Source organism: Cervus canadensis, chromosome X (genome assembly GCF_019320065.1).
Source record: "Cervus canadensis isolate Bull #8, Minnesota chromosome X, ASM1932006v1, whole genome shotgun sequence".
In the NCBI taxonomy this organism is placed as follows: Eukaryota; Metazoa; Chordata; class Mammalia; order Artiodactyla; family Cervidae; genus Cervus; species Cervus canadensis.
The window spans coordinates 32,493,743-32,514,889 of record NC_057419.1 but is presented as its reverse complement, the minus strand read 5'-3'; the positions used below and the strand labels follow the sequence as shown (position 1 = coordinate 32,514,889).

Here is a 21,147-nt window from a genome sequence, read left to right as displayed (position 1 = left end):
GTGAAACATGGTGGGGAATAACCTGAATATAATTGTTAGTGAAATAAGCATGTAAAAGGATGACCTATTTTACTGTTAAAACATCTCACAACATGCCACCCTCAAAGGAAAATTTTTACTGGGATATGTAACTGTTTTGAAAGTTTTGTTTAGGGTACAGAAATATGTATCTGATTTGATGATGTTAGAGGGAGAATGGGCATAGCTAAGGGAAGACTGCAAAATATTCAGCTTCTTTGGAGGCCAGGTGATAATTTCCATCAACCTGCTAGTGCTTCAGGATGATAAGCAGCTTTCGTATCAACTGTGGAGTGGTAGGTCTGCTTCACTTAAATGAATGACACAGCTGTTGGGAAGCAGGAAATGGTGCTGGATTACACACAGACAACCAAAACTAACAAACACACATAGGCTTCCTAGTATGTAAATTATTTTTGAGGTTTAAGATTTCCTTTTACAGAATTTAGTATATAACAGATTCAAAAACCAAACTCCTTGACCTCCCAATATTAAATAACTAAATGTGCAAAAGAACCACCATTAAATAGCACATAAAAAGCTATACATTTTCTATGAAACATTATGTGCACAGATTTTCAAAGCTGTGAAAATGCAATAAAGAGCACAACACATTTTGGTCACTTTATTAAATGACATTAAATAGTTTAAGTTTCAACTACTAAACAGCACTTTGAATGGTGAAAACACAGATAGTATTATTGTCATACTTGAATGCTTTTCTTTAAAAACACAATTCCAGTCCTTATATATATTACAAAACAGCCTTAAAGGAAGAAGTGACATCTTTTCTACAGTACTTAAGATACTCAATACGGAACTGAAAAGCAGTCTAACAGAAACAAAGGCAAGTCTTCACAGCTGTATGATTTCAGCAGCCAAAGCTGGATGATGGACTGAAACATTACTATACAACTGGGACAAAACATATACAATATCACAATACTAAGCAAAAACGCTTTACACCCGAAGAAATAAAACAGGTTACAAAATGTGGAGAATTTAGCAGGCAAAACTGTATTACAAGCAACATTTTAAATCATCATTTTTTTAAGCCATTGCAACTATTTAAAACATCTAAAACAAATATAAAAATGAGCCTTTTAGTATCTTATTGACATGATTTTATCTTTAAATATTTGTTAAAGCTTGATGTTATACTCAAAGTACATATTATGTAGCTAAAATGTCAAGTGAAGATTGTATGCAAAGTGATCCAAGTTTTATCCCAAACTATTTCCAATTAACCTTTCTATGTATTATTCTTTAAGTCATAGTTTCATTCATGGTTTCATTCAAGGTTTAGAAGGTTGCCTAAAATTTTGACATCTATGTCTTTGAGCAAGTAATCAGACCGTGGTGAAAGTTCCCAGGTTGAGTAAATCAGGTTTAAAGTATTCTGGACTTCTAGCAATACCAACTGATAAGAGCTGGCCAGAGTATATTGTCTTCAAATATTTATTTCACAAATCTTGTCTTTTTCATTTCTTCTAAAGTAAAAACACATCCCGCAGTGAAATAAATTTGATTATATGGCTGGCATAATATCCAAATATGGGAAGGTGGAGGGTGGATCCACCAAACCTCAAAATTCTACATGACAAACTTAGTACTCTTGAATGTTCTACCACTAGTTCTTTCAAGATAAAAGTGGACATCTCTTAATCGTCCAAACAACTCAAAACAGTTTTAGCTAATGTTAAACTCATTCTAACTCAGTGATACCTCGAGCAAATCCTCCACCTTTTTTTTTTTTTTTTTTTGGAATTTGTTAGCTATTTCCACTACATGTTACATCGCCATCTCAAAAATGGTTTCGCCATGTTGAGTTGACTCTCATAGTCTAACAATCTTTTTCTTTAAGAAACTCAAGCAACCAAATTTGTACATGAATAAGCATATAGGTCATTTTTACAAGCCTGGATTAAGAAAAACAACAATGTAAAACCTCATAAAAGGGCATTAGATGAATTTTGATTAGAAAATTGCCTCACAGATCTAAACTAAAAAAAAATTGAGCTTTAAAACATAATTTATGTAAGAAAATACAGTTGGGGAAAAAGAACATACTGATGAGAGAAAAGAAGAGGAAGCGCATAGAAGCCAGTGATCCTTATCTTTAGGAGGAATTACTTCACAATACTGACATACTGGGAATTGTTTTAAAGCATATTCCCCATGTGAACTTAAAGTCAGCAATGGTTCTGCCATTTTGATGTTGTTTACAAAACAGGGTGTGAAGCTAACAACCACAATGTCATCCTTAACCTCCTAAAATGCTAGAACTTGATTTTGTTAGTCCACATCCCACTGCCAGCAACAGGATGAAGCACTAGCACTGGCACCAAGCAGTTAAGAGATGTGCCTTATATTAGTGCCAGGAGAGAGAAAATTCAAGTGTGGAAGATAATCCACAACCCTGAAATTTTACCAGTAATTATTTCAGCACATATAACTGAAAATAAAAATGGCAGAAAAGACTAAAGAAGAAAAAGAATTCTCTTCTTAGGCTGTACTTAAGGCTGTTTATACAATGCTAAGATAACTGTAAGACTCCTCCCAGTTTTAGAGCAGTAGTATTTAACAATATTGCACACAATTCTGTGTCAAAGATAACCAACCCTTAGTTTCTAACTTTCAGTCACAGAGATGATATAGCAGGAGCCCAGTTTCAGACTTCAGTCAAAAGAACATTAAAACCATTTCAATCACTTTAGTCAAGAAATGGATAAGTACAAAAGTATTCCATAACTTGAGGAATCAACTCTAAGAACTCAGCTGTGTGTTTTTATATGTAAAGAATGAATATATAAATCAGTATTCTTTCATAAAGTCATTAATTTATGACAATTTTATGGTCACTAAAAGCAGGCATAAAAATTTAGAGAGGAAACCTGTGGAGTTGTTACTGTTATGGAAGGACTTGTTTTCACTGAAAACAATTTGAAAGATCTTCTGTACTCAATGTGTGTAAGAAGATTCTAGGCAACATCACTGACAAATGTCAGGAAGAAATGGTATGCCCTATTAAAAAAAATTTAAAACTAATATGGAAGATTGGCATTTAAGGGGACCAAACTATTTATACAGTTGAGTTCTGTTAAGTCATTGATTCCTAAAAAAATAAAAGATCTTTCTATGATCTTAACAATCTTTTAAGCTTTTAGTGCAAAATCACATTGATTTCCCTGGGGAGGGTCCTGGATTTTTGCTTCTCATTGGGGGTGGCGCACGTTGTAATGGTGGTGGCTGCATACCACCAGCCACGGACTGATACATTCCTCTCATATCAATCTGCTGGTAGTTAGAAGGATTCATGATTAAATTTGGAGGCTTTGGCATCATGAGGTGACCCAGTGTTGCTTGTTGATAAGTCATTTGCTGCTGCTGCTGCTGATTGTACTGTTGCTGGAGCCTTCGGTTCATAAGTATTCGCTGAACACAGCTGATTAACTAAGGAGAGAAAAGGGAGCTGTTACAAGTGCGTGACCTGTCTCCAAAGAGGCAGTATCAAATTTTGAGTTAAAATCAATTTGTTAAGGGGGTACCATACCAAAAGAAAAACATATTATTGTTATCACCATTACTAATTTGATGGCATTCACAGGACCATTACTGTAGAAACCAGTTAGTAACACCATTTAGGGCTAAATTCTCTTAATGACTTGACTATTGTAGTGCAAGCAGCATTTAAGTTGGTTGCTATAGTAACCTGTCCTGCACTGTGATTAGTCTCAAGTATTAGTTACAGCACTTTTTTGTCAAGTCTCTTTCTTTGTCCTTCTTTTGAATATTTCACATGATGACAGACAAATAAACACTTTTAGTGACAAACACCAAAGGGAAAAGGCACTTGCAGTGGGAGTAATTCCTACCTGCCTACCTAGAATGTCTCAGATTTCCTAAGATAATTTAAAACCGCATAATTCTACAGTGCTTTCTAAGTAAAATTCATGCCACAGAAATTGATTCCCTGGTGTCAAGAGTTGAAATTTCCCAGTGCAAGGTAGATGGCTGCCAAACAACCATGCTAACAAAGATAATCAAGGATTCTGGAATATGTTAGCCTTACAAAGAATTACATAATTTAGTAGGAACCTGTGTCATATATCATTTATAGCTCCACTTGTTATCTCAAATATATTAAAAAGTATACTTATTTGTGGAAGTTGTTTAAAAATAGTAAATGTGGTAAGAGAAGTCTGGCAAAAATTCCTTTTTAGATGTGCAGAATATACAAAAGTAAAATTATATGGAAGAGATGCTATGTAAACTTCAAGGAGATTCATTTGGGAAGCTGTTGCTCCTTTGCAACAAAAGACATTACCTTTATTTGACATTACTAGGTTTATGAATAAAATTTCTTCTGGGAATAACCAATGACCATCCATCCAACCACATATGGGAACAGATATCAACATAGATGTCACACAAACTCATTATTATAAATTCAAGAAAATTAAACATAACCTAGAGATACTCTGAATTCTTACCATCTGTTGTTTTGTCAACACGTCATTGTAGATTGCCTCTCTTCGTTTGACATCAAGCTCCTGGCTGGCTTGTCTACTTAATGCTAATGCCTGTACCTGGGCCTCTGAGAGGTTCATGTTTTCCTTCCACTAGAAGAAAAATTTCTATTTACTCCTTATTGCAGTAGAATTGAAGAAAACAATTTAAAATATTTATAGTCCTTAAAGATATTCAGGATTTTTAAAGTTTTCTTTCCCCCTTTTCCTTTATTCTTTTCTAAAGAAGATGATGATGTAAAAGCAAGGTACTAAACTGTCCACTGTTGTACAAGAGTTAGCTATGCCTGGAGAAAAACTATTTGGATTTAATTCATGCAACTGATAATTAAAATATGTTTATATAAACAACACATACATTCCCATGATTAACTGATTTTCCAATTCTTCGATTTTATATTTCTCTTTTGTACCAACATCTAGATAAAACTGAGATATGTAGCTTGGCACTATTATACAGTTTACTAGTATTTTACTGTTGTAAATCAAGTTATAAGAATTACGGTCTTTCCCCCACAGAAGTAGTGAAGCAAAAAACAAAAGTCAGAATGAATGGTGGGAATAAGAATTGCAAGTTGGTGTAGGACAATTGCCAATTAACTTACTACAGCTGAAATTATATCTTCAAGAGGCTGAATCCTCACTGCTGTCACACTGTTTGTTGCTTCCACAACTTTTTCTCTTCCTTGATTAATGAGGTCCTAGAAGAATGCAAGAAATAACCTTATCAGGGCACATAAAAGACAGCTTAGTTTTAAAAGTATAGGGAGCCTTTCTCTTGCCAATTTACAGCATGTGGCCTTAAAAATCTTTAAGTAATTGAAAAGTACAGCAAAATTCAGCATCAATAAATGGAGTAAAACTCATCAGTGAGGGTCTTGTTAGGAAGATAAAAATTGGGTTCTATGGTGCCAATAATTTAATAATTTAAATGACTCCATAAGCACATTTTAAAAAGAAAATCACAGATTCAATTACATTATTTAATTACTGGTATATTAAAACCTAGTCCTATTTAACTCATCATTGATCCTATTTTTAAATTATTTCATAATACTATACATTATCATAAAGTTGCATCTACACTGCTTCAGAATGTAGATCAATGTGTGTATTTATCCCACTTTCAAACACTAAATAATTTGTTTATTCAAAATATCTTATAACTGAAGAAAGTGCTATTTCTCTAGCCAGTCAGCTACCCTATTGTTTCTTAATTAAAATAATTCAAACTATAATAATTCAAGGCCTGATTTCTTTGTGCTCTGAACAAACCACATTTTATTATAACTACGCTGGTTCAAAAAGGTCAACAAATAAAAGAAAAATTTCTAGGTCTATTCAGAGGTAATCTTTTGGGGAATGTGATATTCCTGCATAGGAAACCCTCAACAACAAGGCACTTGAAATTGCCTTTAATTCAAGGCAAAATACTTTCGTACTTCACAACTTACCTCCAGCTGTTGATTACTCATTGCTGATAGGGCTCCCAAATTGAAAGGAATATAAGGAGTTTGAGAGTTAAAACTGACAGGGGGTAAATTGGTCCCAGTTGGTATGTTGAAACGCATGGTCAGTCCCTACAAACAAAAAATTATGCACTTTCCACATTGTGATTTAAAACTTGAAATTCTACATCACCTACTGGTTGAGAAAAAAATCCACATTCTCAGATCTAGGAAATTATTAACACTCCTTCACACACAAACAAAACACCCTTTTCATCTGAAACCAAGATCTTATTACATAGAAAGCTTTAACCCCTAAAGGTGTACTCTTTTCTGATAATTCCCACAGTATGGGGCAACTCAGAGAATTCTGATGAGACTCCTAAAATCACAATGTTAAAGAAGTTTAGTACAATGAATTAGGAGTTTAAAAAGGATTCAGGTATTAGGATAAGGTTTCCCATGCTCAGGCACATTTTTGCTCAAGTGAGGTGGTATTTAAAACAGAGGTGGAACTATTTTAAATAAGGTTGCTGCTGGAGATTGACATTAATGTCCAATAACAGAGTATTTTTGTGTTCTGATAATTGGTCAGAACTTTGAGTTTGGTACACATGCTAAAGCAACATTTACCCCTACCTCCAAACTCAAGTTCCTATATGTCTGCTACTACAGTAAGGGTGTTGATGGAAGTTAAGTGATGCTAAATATACAGCTTCCCACTAATCTCTCAATTTAGTAAGTGCTAATCAGAAATGAGGTTACTACTCTTTAAGGGCAAACATTTTCTTCTCTCCTCTCCTTCAAGTCTACCACCAAAGGCAGCCAAAGCCCATAAACAGACACCCAAACTTGGGGGACTCTGTTCCTGAAGATTCACTATATTATTACCTGTTCCAAATGTGACCCCTTTCTTCCTCCACTGTTCTTTTAAATGACTAACAACAAAAACAACAACAAAAAGCATTTCAGATGAACTACCTTCTTCTCTGCTTCATATTCAGCCCAAGCTGCTTTTCTTTCTTCTTCAGTCAACTCTTCTTCTTCTTTGTGGTCCAAAAGAGAATCATGTTCATGATATCCTACAATGTGTTCTTTATGTATTTGAAGAAGTTCTGCAAGTATGGTGTCCTGTTTAGAAGGGTTGAAATAATAGTTATTTTCTCCCTCTGATCATATTTCCATAATTCTTTGACCTACTGTTAGTCTAGAAACTCGTGCTACTATACATATTTCTGATATATATGATAAATTACCTAGAAAACATTCACAATACATGCAATACCAGCCTCTTATGTAAGAATGTCATATTTATACAGCATGTTTTAGGAGTTTAATTTTTAATGACTACTTTTCATCTTTCAAGCTCTCTTCCTCCAACATTTTTCTAATTTTTTCATATGCATTTTGTTTTGTGCTTTTTTCAGAGTTGATTAAAAAAAAGGCTAACGTAAGTGTGCTAAATTCAGAGATGCTTGTGCTAAACATCATGGCTACTCCTGTTCATACATATTTAACACCTGTATTTATCTATTTTGCTGCACCAGGTCTCTTAGTTGCAGAATGCAGGATCTTTGATCTTCGCTGTAGCATGTGGCATCTTTATAGCTGCAGCATGAGAACTCTAAGTTGCGGCATGTGGGATCCAGTTTCCAGACCAGGGATTGAACCTGAGCCCCTACACTGGGAGCACCAGAGTCTTAGCCACTGAACCACCACGGAAGTCCCTTAATAACTTTATTTTCATAATCACTTTAGCTACCAACCACTATATGAACAAAAACCAAGTCTAAATTAATCAAAACAGCTACAGAACAGTTTAACTGGAACATACAGTCCTTATATTTCAATTGTAAGAAACTCAAATATAAATTACACTATAAGGACCTAGGATCAAATTTAAATTGATATACATTATTTATCATTTTATTATCAAAGTGTCTTTTTTTAAAGTCATGATGTCTTATGTCAGTCTTTTAAGGTTAAAAAACAAAAAGCTTAAAACTTGGAATCACTTATATACTCAGTAAGAACCCCAAACTCCTGCGCTGTATGATTATGATTATAAAAGAGACACACACAAATGGAGATCATGGAGGGTGGGGGTTAAAGTGAACCATGGATATGTCACTTGCTAACAAAAAATTTTAAATATTCAGAAGCTGTTTATTAAAAAATTAAAGATGAAAACCTGGATATATAGAAGGCAAATTAATTCACTTTACAAAAGGATTTTCCATAGCTTCTAACAGCAAGTTTCCTTAGAACATACTTTTTAAACTGAGTGAATTTAATGAAGGAATGTAAATAACGACTGGTCAAAGGAAGGTACAGGGAAGCATATAGTACATTAAATTTAACCTATATTCAATAATGCTTAATGCCTCCATAAGTTTTAGCATAGACAAAGCCCATACTTACAAAGAATTTTGTCTTTACATCTTCAACCATATCTAGAGTATACGATCCAGCACAGGGTAGGAGCTCAAATGTTTGTTATATAACTCAAGATGAAAAATTCAACTCATAAGGCCCTAAGTTTGTTTTTTTTTTCTGTACAACAGCAAATGCTGACACCAATTCCAACCATTTTGATACTTGGTATTATGTTAACAAACTTTTTATCTTGCCACATCAATAAACACTTGGAAAGAATCACTTCATAATTTCATGAAAGAAAATGATTTTTTTTAATGGATACATCTGTAATTAAGATTTTACAATTAATTTTGAATGCATGTGCTATTTCTTTGGTTGAAAACATTAAAAGACCATACAAGGTTCAAGAAAGAAAGTCTACTGGTGGAATGCATATATGCTAATAGATTTAGTTCTTTATTTTTTTGTTTATTTCTTTTAAAATGTTAACTAAACATTTTTCTTCTGTACCAGTATAGAAATCTGCCATCAAAGCTGACTTTCTCTGGCCTATGGCATACAGAACATGTTTATCACAACTAGATAGATCTCCAAAGTTCAGAGTTACTAACCAGGCAGGCAGAGAGATAGGGCAATCTGAATTAAATTTTGTTAAAAGATAATGCTTCCTTAGATGTGTGTCTCCCATGGTTACCCCACCCCACCCCAAGCATGACTCAGAAGAGAGGTATGTAATAAAACCAGATAACACTGACTAATATTTTTAGCAAGTGACCATGCCAAATATAATTAGGAAAGTCAGCTGTTCTACAAAATACCAAATAAATTACAAGACAGAAATGTTCTATGGATAATCCCAATTTTACTTCTGTCTGACAATAAGTGATGTTCTTAAAAGAACTGTAGTCAAAAATCACTTCATTTCTCTAAGACAGTAACCTAAGGGAAAGAGCAGCAGAAACCAAATTTATTTTTCAGCTGTATGCTTCTTTCTGTAATAGTGGATAATAACTTAATCTAGTTATGACTGTGAGTTAAACATGGATGAAATGCTCTATAGTTACGTGTAACAGGGTGATATAAGAATAACAGGAATAAATGAAATACCCAATTCTCTGGAAACTAACACTATGTCAATTAAGTATAGCATTTATTTCTCAATTATAAATGCCATGATTCATATAACTACTTTTTATGATTAGAAAAAAAGCCTTTCCAGAAATGCATGCACATACATACACACAAACAACGCTCATATACACCCTTTTTAAAAAGTGTCTGTATCCCGATTTTCAAAGTCCAAACTTATCATCTTGAAATTGGTAGAAAATGATGTTCAGAGAGGCAAAGTAACTTTTTTTTCCAATCACAGAGCTAAAGACTAGCTGGGATTAGAAGATACATTTCCTGACTCCTATCCAGTGATCATTCTATCACACTGTAAAGAATGACCGTTTTCTTGAGGCATGGTTCCTCCATTTCCCAGATCTATTCTCTTTCAAAAAGAATTCCCTAAAGGATTCCCTAAAGGAGGAAGGAGAAACTTAAGTAGGTCTATTTTTTTCACTTTTAACACTTTTGTTCTTTTTGAAGTTTTTAAAAACAAGTATGTTAATTTTTTAATAAAAGAAAATATAAAAGCTGAAATAAAAACAATACATAGACACAAACTTATAAAAGGCCAGTTCATGCTTAGCCTGAACCTGATATGAACTATTTTACCATTTTCATCTTCAGGAGTAGTCATTTTGTGAAATCCCACTTCTGAAACCTTTAAATGTCTTCTCCCCACCAGATTTAAGATCTATGCTATCAAGTCAAACATGATTGCCTAATTATGGTTAGATTATGATTTGGCTTCCACCCATGCAATAACTTCCATTTTGACCCACAGTCAATTAAAATGCCAACAAATCAGAGGAAAAGTACATGTGACTTACCTTTGTATCATTAAAAACTTTTGGACCCTTTCCCTAAAACATTAGCTCCCTCCTAACATCAAGCCAAATAACCATATTCCTTTTACTAGCCACAACACTCCCTTCTTTTCAGAATTTTTAAAAATTTTAATGGAAATGATGTTATAATTCCTGTTATAAAACCTAGAGATAACTACCAGTAACATTTGTGTATATCCCTCCACATATTTACATTTTATACACGTGTGTGTATATAAATTTTCACATAAAAATGAGATTGTACTAAACTTTAAAACCTACTTCTTTGCCTTAATATCTTTCCATGAACATTATTTTACACAAAATACAAAACATTCATTGGTTTTAATTGTGTATGTTATATAGATATACTTTAGCATCTATTTAATTATTCTCTTAAGAGTTTATTATGTGTTTATGCCACTTCTAGTTTTTAATTATTACCAAATCTGCAATGAAGTAGGTTAATGGATAAATTTTAATGTATATCAACCACTTGTTCATACAATAATATGCTAACAATACTCAGGGACTTAGACAAGTACCTTTACCATTATTTTCATTTTAACAAAGAAAAGACTACATGTAAGCCAACTGACTTTTAAAGGAACAAGATTCACTTATACATTTCAGAAGTAGGAAAGCAGAAATCTTTCTTTGAGAGTGTTGTATAAGACACAGTAAGAGAAAAAAGATACAGGATTTCTGATACAAACTATTTCTACAACTTTCCCATTTAAATTAATTGCAGCATACTGTCAACACAAGAAATAGATGATGAAATGAACAGGGCAAAAAATATCTGCAACAGAATCCTCAGAGTATTTCTTTGGGAAAAAAAATTTTGCAAAGTCTAGTGCAAGTAATAAAAACTAATAAAGAAAAATTTTATCCCAATATACAATATGATCAGAGAGAGGTTTTTTGTTATTTCCCCCTTAAACCATGCATTTATATTAGTTGCTATAGTAACACTATTATTGAAAATAATACTGGAGCAGAATCTATAATCACTCAGCCAACAGTCATCAAAATGAGGTTTAAATTATATCCAAATGTGTACCTTTACTTTTCTTTGTCTAAACTTTGTTTCTCCTTAAATAAGTGAAAAACTTAGAAGCTGGGAAAACCATGGTCTATATTCTAGCTAACAACCTAAATTAGTTTGAGCTTTAAAATGACTAGTCCAATTAATAAAAGAAAATTAATGATAAACTACAAGTTTAAGTTAATTACTTTGAAGTTTAAAGTATTTGGCAAGCTGACAAAAATTTCCATTTAATTAATTATGAAATTCAACCTTGAAAATAAAAATTTAAAAAAACAATCAAGCTTTGCCTAGGGGTGGGGGCAGGGGTTTGCCATGTTTCAAAATATTTCGCTTGCTATCACTTTGAATTTGAGTATTGCAATATCTAGAAATATCACTAGAATACTTATGTGCCACAGGACCCACTCAAAAAGCTATGAAAAAAATTCCTTTTATTACATAAGTCTAGATTCTTAATAAAGAAACTCAATATTCCTAGTCAAAAAAGTTTCTACTTTCATATTTAAAGCCCATTTCTTCCCAAACTACCCAAGGGGAAAAAAAATGCAACATATTTGAAAATAACTAGAGAGCTACTAAATGAAGTTCACATACCACCTCATATCAGATTTGAGGTCAAGAGCACATAAACTTTGCCAAAGAGCATTTATAAATATAATCCAGATTCTCAAATTGTAGGTAAGAATAAGACAGTGACAACTGTAGAACTTGTAACTTTCAATGAAAGAAAAGGCAGGCCTGCCAAACTGACACTTCCTTGTCCTTTTGTTGAGCCGAACTCTTTGCCACGCCACGGACTGTAGCCCACCAGGCTCCTCTGTACATGGGATTCTCCAGGCAAGGATACTGGAATGTTTCGCCATTTCCTTCTCGAGGGGATCTTCCTGACCCAGGGATTGAACTGGTGGAGATTAAAAGCTAGAATCTCCTTCGATAAGAATGTTTGATACTCAATTTAACATTTAAAGAACTAGATACTGCTGCTGCTAAGTCACTTCAGTCATGTTCGACTCTGTGCGACCCCATAGACAGCAGCCCACCAGGCTCCCCCATCCCTGGGATTCTCTAGGCAAGAACACTGGAGTGGGTTGCCATTTCCTTCTCCAATGCATGAAAGTGAAAAGTGAAAGTGAAGTCGCTCAGTTGTGTCCAACTCTTAGTGACTCCATGGACTGCAGCCTACCAGGTTCCTCCAGCCATGGGATTTTCCAGGCAAGAGTACTGGAGTGGGCTGCCACTGCATTTAACCTTTAAAAATTGGTTATCCATTACAATTCTTATACATGACATATGCCATTCACTGTGAGGTAAAGAGTGCCATTCTATATTTTTATATGACTGTAGTGACTTTCTAGAGGTTGCAGCTTTCCAAGAAAAGCCTGAATTGGAACTCAATTCTTACGTTATACAATCTGGAGTTCACATTATTTCTTTAGTTTATTAACAGTGTTACATCCTCTAACTCAACCATAGGTGTGCTATAAAAGGTATATGAAAATAGAAGGGAAAGTAGCTTTTTTGGCAGTTCAAATTACATTTAAAGAAAGAAAACATTAAAATGTAAAAGTTAAAATGGTTTAAAAAATGATATAAGATCAACTAGTGATTCTTATTCTGATCAAATCTCTCCCACAATTTATACTCCTTTTAAGGTTCTAAAGTAATAAATTTGATATAAAAAGCTCAGTCATGAAAACCTCAGTAAATGAAGAGACATTTACCTACTTAATTCCCCTATAAGTATTAGTTTCAGTTTTCCACTGTCCCTATTCCTGGAAGTGTTATAAGACACATTTGAACCAATCAACCTCAATAACATTTTAGGATATTAAAATACTGTGGCACTCAAGTATCTATAGTAATTCACAATCACTGTCATGCAAACATGTTAGTTATATCCTTCTGAACTCCTCTAAATAAAAATGAAAAAAAAAAAAAAAACTGAGAGGACATATAGCCTTGCTTACCATGTTTCTCTCTACAACAATTTTATGTATAAACATCAGTATAATTTTGCAGGAATCAACTGATTTGATAAAAAAAAGACAACCTTTTTAATTTTAGAGGAAAGTTTAATGGCAGAATAGTGGTAAAGAATCTATCTGCAATGCAGGAGACACAAGTTCAATCCCTGGGTCAGCAAGATCCCCCGAAGAAGGAAACGGCAACCCATTCCAGTATTCTTGCCTGGAAAATCCCATGGACAGAGGAGCCTGGTGGGCTACAGTCCATGGGGTTGCAAAAGTGTCAGACATGACCCAGCAACTAAACAACAATATATATGTGTGTGTTGTGCGTGTGTCTACACACACACAGAGTTATATAACTTTGTCAATTGGGAGGCTTTATATGTAGTAGTAAAGATCACAGGGTCTAGAGTACTGCTCCAACAGCATTCTGGGCAATGATGGAATGTGCTGTGTCTGCATTGTCTGATTTGGTAGCCACTAGTCACATGTAGCCTCTGAGCACTTGAAATGTGACTAATGTGTCTGAGGAACTAAGATTTTAATATTTTTTTCTTGGTCAGTTAACTGGGATCAAGAAAAGACTCTTATCAGGTTTCATTTACCACTTTCTCTTATTTTCAACACCTTTTCTAAAGGTCTAAAGCAGACTCTCAATTTAAAAAACTAACAATGTATTCCCATACACAGAGAGTAGTTTTTACACCTTAACCAAGTCTTTCTAATGAAAAATTCATTGGACAAAATCAACAAGACAAATTATCTGATGTCAGAATTGTCCTAGAAAATTCTAGATATATGGCTGTCATAATTATAGAAGGACCAGAAAAAAAAAAAAAAGTGAGTATATAGAAGGACCAGTAAGTTATTACCTGTTCTAAGAACATACATATGTAAATAAATTTTAGCTGACGCTTAAAGGATACCTCTCATTACCTAAAATGAAAGCATAATAAGCCAAAGCAATTTATTTGAGGATCAAATCAACTTACTGCTCTTATTTTACCAGAGACTGAAGCACAAAGAGCAAGTGATTTGTTAGTAAAATTTCTTATGCTTATTTAAAGTACCTTGTTGAATTTTTTCCCTTCTCTCTTTAAAAGAATTTTAATTTCATTATTATTATTGTGGTATAGCTGATATACAATATTATATATGTTTCAAGTGTGCAACATAGTGATTCACAATTTTTAAAGGTTATACTCTATTTATAATGATAAAATACTATCTATATTCCCTGTGCTATACAATATATCCTTGTAACTTATTTATTTTATACATAATAGTTTGTACCTCTTAATCCCCTACCCTCATCTTGCTCCTCCTCCCTTCCAGCTCCTCACTTGTAACCACTAGTTCATTTTCTACATCTGTGAGTCTGTTTCTTTTTTGTTATATTCACTAGCTTGGTGTATTTTTAGATTCCACATATAAGTGACATCCTACAGTATTTCTCTTTCTCTGGCTGACTTATTACACTAAGCAAAATAGCCTTCAAGTGCATCCATGTTATTGCAAATGGCAAAACTTCATTTTTTATGGCTGAGCAGTATTCCATTGTATATATAATTTACCACATCTTGTTGGTAAACACTTAGGTTGCTTCCATATCTTGGCTATTGTAAGTAATGCTGCTATGAACACTGGGGTACACATATATTTTTGAATTACTATTTTCATTTTTGGGGATATATACCCAAAAGTATAATTGCTGGGTCATCTGGTAGTTCCATCTTAGTTTTCTAAGAAACCTCTTTTGGAATTCTAACTTTGCTCCTTAATAACTGGGTAATCTCTCAGAACCAACTCCCTTATTACAAAGGGGTAATACCACCTGTAACTCATAGGATTATTGTAAGGATTAAAAGAGATTATGTTTTTAAAAGGAACATAGCACAAGCACTTGATATGTATTACTTCCTTTTCCCCATAACTTGCCATATCTTTTTCTTAAAGAATACTAATCTCATTTTACACAACATCTATGAAACATTCTTGCCAGAAAATATATGCCATGAATCTAATCAAACTTTTGGATCTAATTTTCAGTTTACAGAATATATAAGATATAGAAATTCAAATTCACCATTAGGAAATAAATCCAGAATGAAGGGAGGGAAGGTGACTACACTAAATTAAAGAAATACATAGAGAGACACCACAACCAAGTGCTGTACACCTTGAACGGATCCTGGTTTGAACAAAGAAATTGTAACAAACATTTTTAAGACAAGTGGGTTAATCTGAATATTAATATGGATGTGGCATTTGATGATGCTAGGAAATTAAGAATGATTAATTTTATGGTATTGTGATTATAATTTAGATTTATACTAAAATATTTACAACCAAAATATATTCTTATAATTTAAAGTATTTTAGAAAAATAGAGGCACATGTGGTGAAATATTAACAATTAAATCTAGGTGATGGGTATATGGGTACACATTACATTTTTCTGGTTTGAAAATTTCACAATAGGAATAATTTTTAATTAACTTTTTAAACATATTTTCTCTGTGATAAGGGAAACAGTAGACTATATGGCAGAATTCTGGTACAGACCAAAGTTGAAAAGATGGGTCTGTATGCATTTTAGTCCTAGTTAGCTCTCTATTTTAGCAAATCAGTTTCCTTAAGATGGAGTCTGAATCCAAGTTACCTCTCTACAGATGTTTTAAAAACCTAAACCGAATGCATAAATGCATGATGATGCTGTTCTAAGAACTTCATATGAATTATCTAATTAGTCATAATAACTCTATGAAATACACACTATTTTTAACCCCCTTATTACTGATGAGATTTCTAAGGTCGTAATTCATCATGGGGTGCTGGTTCCCTTCCTGATAATCAACCTGCAGAAAAAACTACAGAAGGTAAAATGAAACATATAGTCCAGGAACTTAGAAAGATACACATGTGTGTACAACATCACTAGGGTGACAAAATGGGCATCATATGCCACCTGAGGCAGAGTTATTGAAAAAATAATTCAGAGTAAGCATGATAGGTGCACTTAAGGAAATAAGGGAAGACATTAGCAATATGAAATTCAAATGAAACATATCTTAAAAGTGTCAAAAGTGAAGTATTTCAGATAAAAAATAATCATTGAAATAAATAACTCAATGGATAGTTTAAGTAGCAGAAGTACAGCTAAAGACTAACTTAGCTAGGAGATCATACTGAGACACTTTCCCAGAAGAAAGCAGGAAAGGATAAAGAAATAGGAAATGCAAAAGAAAAGCTAAAAGATATGGAAGCTAAAAGCGTAATAACAGTCTCAGAAGGAGATGCAAATAAAAATGGAGAGAATGAGTTTTTTATTATAATGGATACTAATTTCCCAGACTGACAGATCAAGAAAATGAGGCACAGAGAAGTCAAGTAACTTGATATGGTCAAGATTCAAACCTCAGTCCTGCCTGAGACCTCTTGCCCTTAACTGAAGATCAATATATTCGGCATCAAAGATAATTAAGGAGGACTAGCATGAGCTGTGCCACTTTAGGATTTTGCAGTAACTAAAAGATAAAATCTAGACTCTCCAATATTACACACCTCTATAACACTGCAAATGCCTTTCCATAAACTCACAGTATTGATTAAGAAGAAAGGTGAAGAAGTAGAGAAAAGGGAATGCACTGTTGGTGGGAAGTAAATTGGTGCAACCACTGTGGATAACAGTATGGAGTGCCCTGAAAAAACTAAAAATAAAACTACCGTATATATGATCCAGCAATTCCACTCCTGGGTATTTATCCAAAGAAAACTAAAATACTAACTCAAAAAGATATTTGCAAATCCAACTTTAATGCAGCATTGCTTGTAACAGCCAAGACATGGAAACAACCTACGTATAATCCATGAATGAATGAATAAAGAAAATGGGTACATACAATGGTGCACACAATTGAATATTACTGAACAAAAAAAAAAAAAGAGGAAATCCTGCCATTTGTAGGATGGATGGATGGATAAGTCATTATGCTAAGTGAAATAAGTCATACTGAGAAAGAAAAATATTGTACAACCTCACTTATATGTGGAATATAAAAAAGCTGAAATTATAGAAACAGAGTAGAGTGATGGCTACAAGAAGCTGAAGTGTATGTGAAATGGAGAGATGTTTGCCAAAGGGTACAAATTTACACTTATAAGCTGAGTGAGTTCTGGTGATACACTGTACAGTGTATTGGCCACAGTTAACAATGTTGCTGCTGTTGTTCAGTGGCCCAGTGGTGTCCGACTCTTTGCAACCCCACAGACTGCAGCATGCCAGGCCTCCCTGTCCCTCACCATCTCCCAAAGTGTGCCCAAGTTCATGTCCATTGATCGCTGATCCCATCCAGCCATCTCATCGTCTGATGTCCTCTTCTTCTTCTGTCTTCAGTCTTCCCAGCATCAAGAACTTTTCCAATGAGTCGGCTATTCACATCAGATTACCAAAATACTGGAGCTTCAGGTTCAGCATCAGTCTTTCCAACGAGTATTCAGGGTTGACTTCCCTTAAGATTGACTAGTTTGATTTCCTTGCTGTCCAAGGGACTCTCAGGAGTCTTCTCCAGCACCACAGTTCGAAGGCATCAATTCTTTGGCATTCTGCCTTCTTTATGGCCCAGCTCTCACAACCATACGTGACCACTGAAAAGACCATAGCCTTGACTACACCGACTTTCTTTGGCAGAGTAATGTCTTTGCTTTTCAACATACTGTCTAGGTTTGTCATGCCTTTCCTGCCAAGAAACAACTGTGTTCTGATTTCAGGGCTGCAGTCACCATTTGCAGTGATTTTAGAGCCCAAGAAGAGGAAATATGTCACTACTTCCACCTTTCCCCTTCTATTTGCCATGAAGTAATGGGGTCAGATGCCATGATCTTAGTTTTTTTAATATTTAGTTTTAAGCCAGCTCTTTCACGTTCCTCCTTCAACCTAATCAAGAGGCTCTTTAATTCCTCTTTCCTTTCTGCCATTAGAGTGGTATCATCTGCATGTCTGAGGTTGTTGATTTTTCTCCCACCTATCTTGATTCTAGCTTGTAAATCATCCAGCCCTGCATTTCTCATGATGTGCTCAGCATATAGGTTAAACAAACAGGTGACAGCAGACAGCCCTGTTGTATACCTTTCTCAATCTTGAATCAATCAGTTGCCCCAGATAGGATTTTAACTGCTGCTTCTTGAATTGCATACAGGTTTCTCCGGAGAGAGGTAAGACGGTCTGGAATTCCCATCTGTTTAAGAGCCTTCCACAGTTTGTTATGATCAACAGAGTCAAAGACTTTAGTGTAGTTGATGAAGGACAGGCAGATGTTTTTCTGGAATTCCCTTGCTTTCTCGACAATCCAGCAAATGTTGGCAATTTGATGTCTGGTTCCTCTTCCTTTTCTAAACCCAGTTTGAACATCTGGAATTTCTTGGTTCATATAATGAATGCTAAAGCCTAGCGTACAAGCTTTTAAGCATGATCTTACTAGCATGGGAGATGAGTGCAACTGTCTGATGGTTAGCACAGTCTTTAGTATTACCCTTCTTGGAAACTGGGATAAGGATTGATCTTTTCTAGTCCTGTGACCACAGCTGGGTCTTCGAGATTTGCAGACATACTGAATGCAACACCTTGATAGGATCATCCTTTAGGGTTTTGAATAGCTCTACTGAAATTCTATCTCATCCTCTAGCTCTATTAATATCAAGATCACGGCCTTGTCGTGGCGAAGGGGCTTGCATAACTCAATGAAACAATGGGCCATGCTGTCTACAAGTGCTTCTAAAACTAACAGCCAAAAAAGATGTCCTTTTCATTATACAGGATTGGAATGCAAAAGTAGGAAATCAAGAAATACCTGGACTAACGGGCAAATTTGGCCTTGGAGTACAGAATGAAGCAGGGCAAAGGCTAATAGAGTTCTGTCAAGAGAACGCACTGGTCATAGCAAACACCCTCTTCCAACAACACAAGAGAAAACTCTACACAGGGACATCAAGAGATGGTCAATACCGAACTCAGATTGATTATATTCTTTGCAGCTAAAGATGGAGAAGCTCTAAGGAGTCAGCAAAAACAAGACCAGGAGCTGACAGTCGCTCAGATCATGAACTCCTTCTTGCCAAATTTGGAATGAAATTGAAGAAAGTGGGAAAAACCACTAGACCATTTAGGTATGACCTAAATCCAATCCCTTATAATTATACAGTGGAAGTGAGAAAAAGATTTAAGACACTAGATCTGATTGACGGAGTGCCTGATAAACTATGGACGGAGGTTCCTGACATTGCACAGGAGACAGGGATCAAGACGATCCCCAAGAAAAAGAAATGCAAAAAAGCAAAATGGCTATATGTGGAGGCCTTACCAATAGCTGTGAAAAGAAGAGAAGTGAAAAGCAAAGGGGAAAAGGAAAGATATTCCTATTTGAATGCAGAGTTTCAAAGAATAGCAAGGAGAGATAAGAAAGCCTTCCTGAGCGATCAATGCAAAGAAACAGAGAAAAACAAAAGAATGGGAAACACTAGAGATCTCCTCAAGAAAATTAGAGACACCAAGGGAACATTTCATTCAAAGATGGGCTCGATAAAGGACAGAAATGGTATGGACCTAACAGAAGCAGAAGATATTAAGAAGAGGTGGCAAGAATACACAGAAGAACTGTACAAAAAAAGATCTTCATGACCGAGATAATCACGATGGTGTGATCACTCAAACTCACCTAGAGCCAGACATCCTGGAATGTGAAGTCAAGTGGGCCTCAGGAAGCATCACTACAAACAAAGCTAGTGGAGGTGATGGAATTCCAGTTGAGCTATTTCAAATCCTACAAGATGATGCTGTGAAAGTGCTGCAGTCAATATGCCAGCAAATTTGGAAAACTCAGCAGTGGCTACAGGACTGGAAAAGGTCAGTTTTCATTCCAATCCCAAAGAAATGCAATGCCAAAGAATGCTCAAACTACTGCACAATTGCACTCATCTCACATGCTAGTAAAGTAATGCTCAAAATTCTCCAAGCCTGGCTTCAGGAATACGTGAACCCTGAACTTCCAGATGTTCAAGCTGGTTTTAGAAAAGGCAGAGGAACCAGAGATCAAATTGTCAACATGTGCTGGATCATAGAAAAAGCAAGAGAGTTCCAGAAAAACATCTATTTCTGCTTTATTGACTATGCCAAAGCCTTTGACTGTGTGGATCACAATAAACTGGAAAATTCTGAAAGAGATGGGAATACCAGACCACCTGACCTGCCTCTTGAGAAACCTGTATGCAGGTCTGGAAGCAACAGGTAGAACTGGACACGGAAAAAAGACTGGTTCCAAATAGGAAAAGGAGTACATCAAGGCTGTATATTGGCACCCTGCTTATTTAACTTATATGCAGAGTACATCATGAGAAACACTGGCTGGAAGAAGCACAAGCTGGAATCAAGATTGCCGGGAGAAATATCAATAACCTCAGATATGCAGACGACACCACCCTCATGGCAGAAAGTGAAGAAGAACTAAAGAGCCTCTTGATGAAACTGAAGGTGGAGAGCAAAAAAGTTGGCTGAAAGCTGAACATTCAGAAAACAAAGATCATGGCATACAGTCCCTTCACTTCATGGCAAGTAGATGGGAAAAAAGTGGAAACAGTGGCTGACCTTATTTTTCTGGGCTCCAATGTCACTGCAGATGGTGACTGCAGCCATGAAATTAAAAGACACTTATTCCTTGGAGGAAAGTTATGACCAACCCAGACAGCATATTAAAAAACAGGGACAATACTTTGCCAACAAAGGTCCGTCTAGTGAAGCCTATGGTTTTTCCAGTATTCATGTAT

General features: G+C 35.0%; 1 protein-coding gene across 10 annotated transcripts in view; it reads right to left on the bottom strand.

Annotated features, from left to right (window-relative positions):
- Positions 1-618: 618 nt before the first annotated feature.
- ATRX (ATRX chromatin remodeler) overlaps positions 619-21,147 on the bottom strand; it is a 264,397-nt gene continuing 243,868 nt past the window's right edge. For all 10 annotated transcript variants that reach the window (XM_043459555.1, XM_043459560.1, XM_043459557.1 and 7 more), the window contains 5 exons: positions 6,977-7,126; positions 6,002-6,127; positions 5,153-5,248; positions 4,512-4,640; positions 619-3,471 (listed from right to left, as the gene is read on the bottom strand). In XM_043459555.1, coding sequence (XP_043315490.1) covers positions 3,193-3,471; positions 4,512-4,640; positions 5,153-5,248; positions 6,002-6,127; positions 6,977-7,126 — 780 coding nt within the window. In that variant the 3' untranslated portion in view covers positions 619-3,192. The remainder of the gene's footprint in view (positions 3,472-4,511; positions 4,641-5,152; positions 5,249-6,001; positions 6,128-6,976; positions 7,127-21,147) is intronic.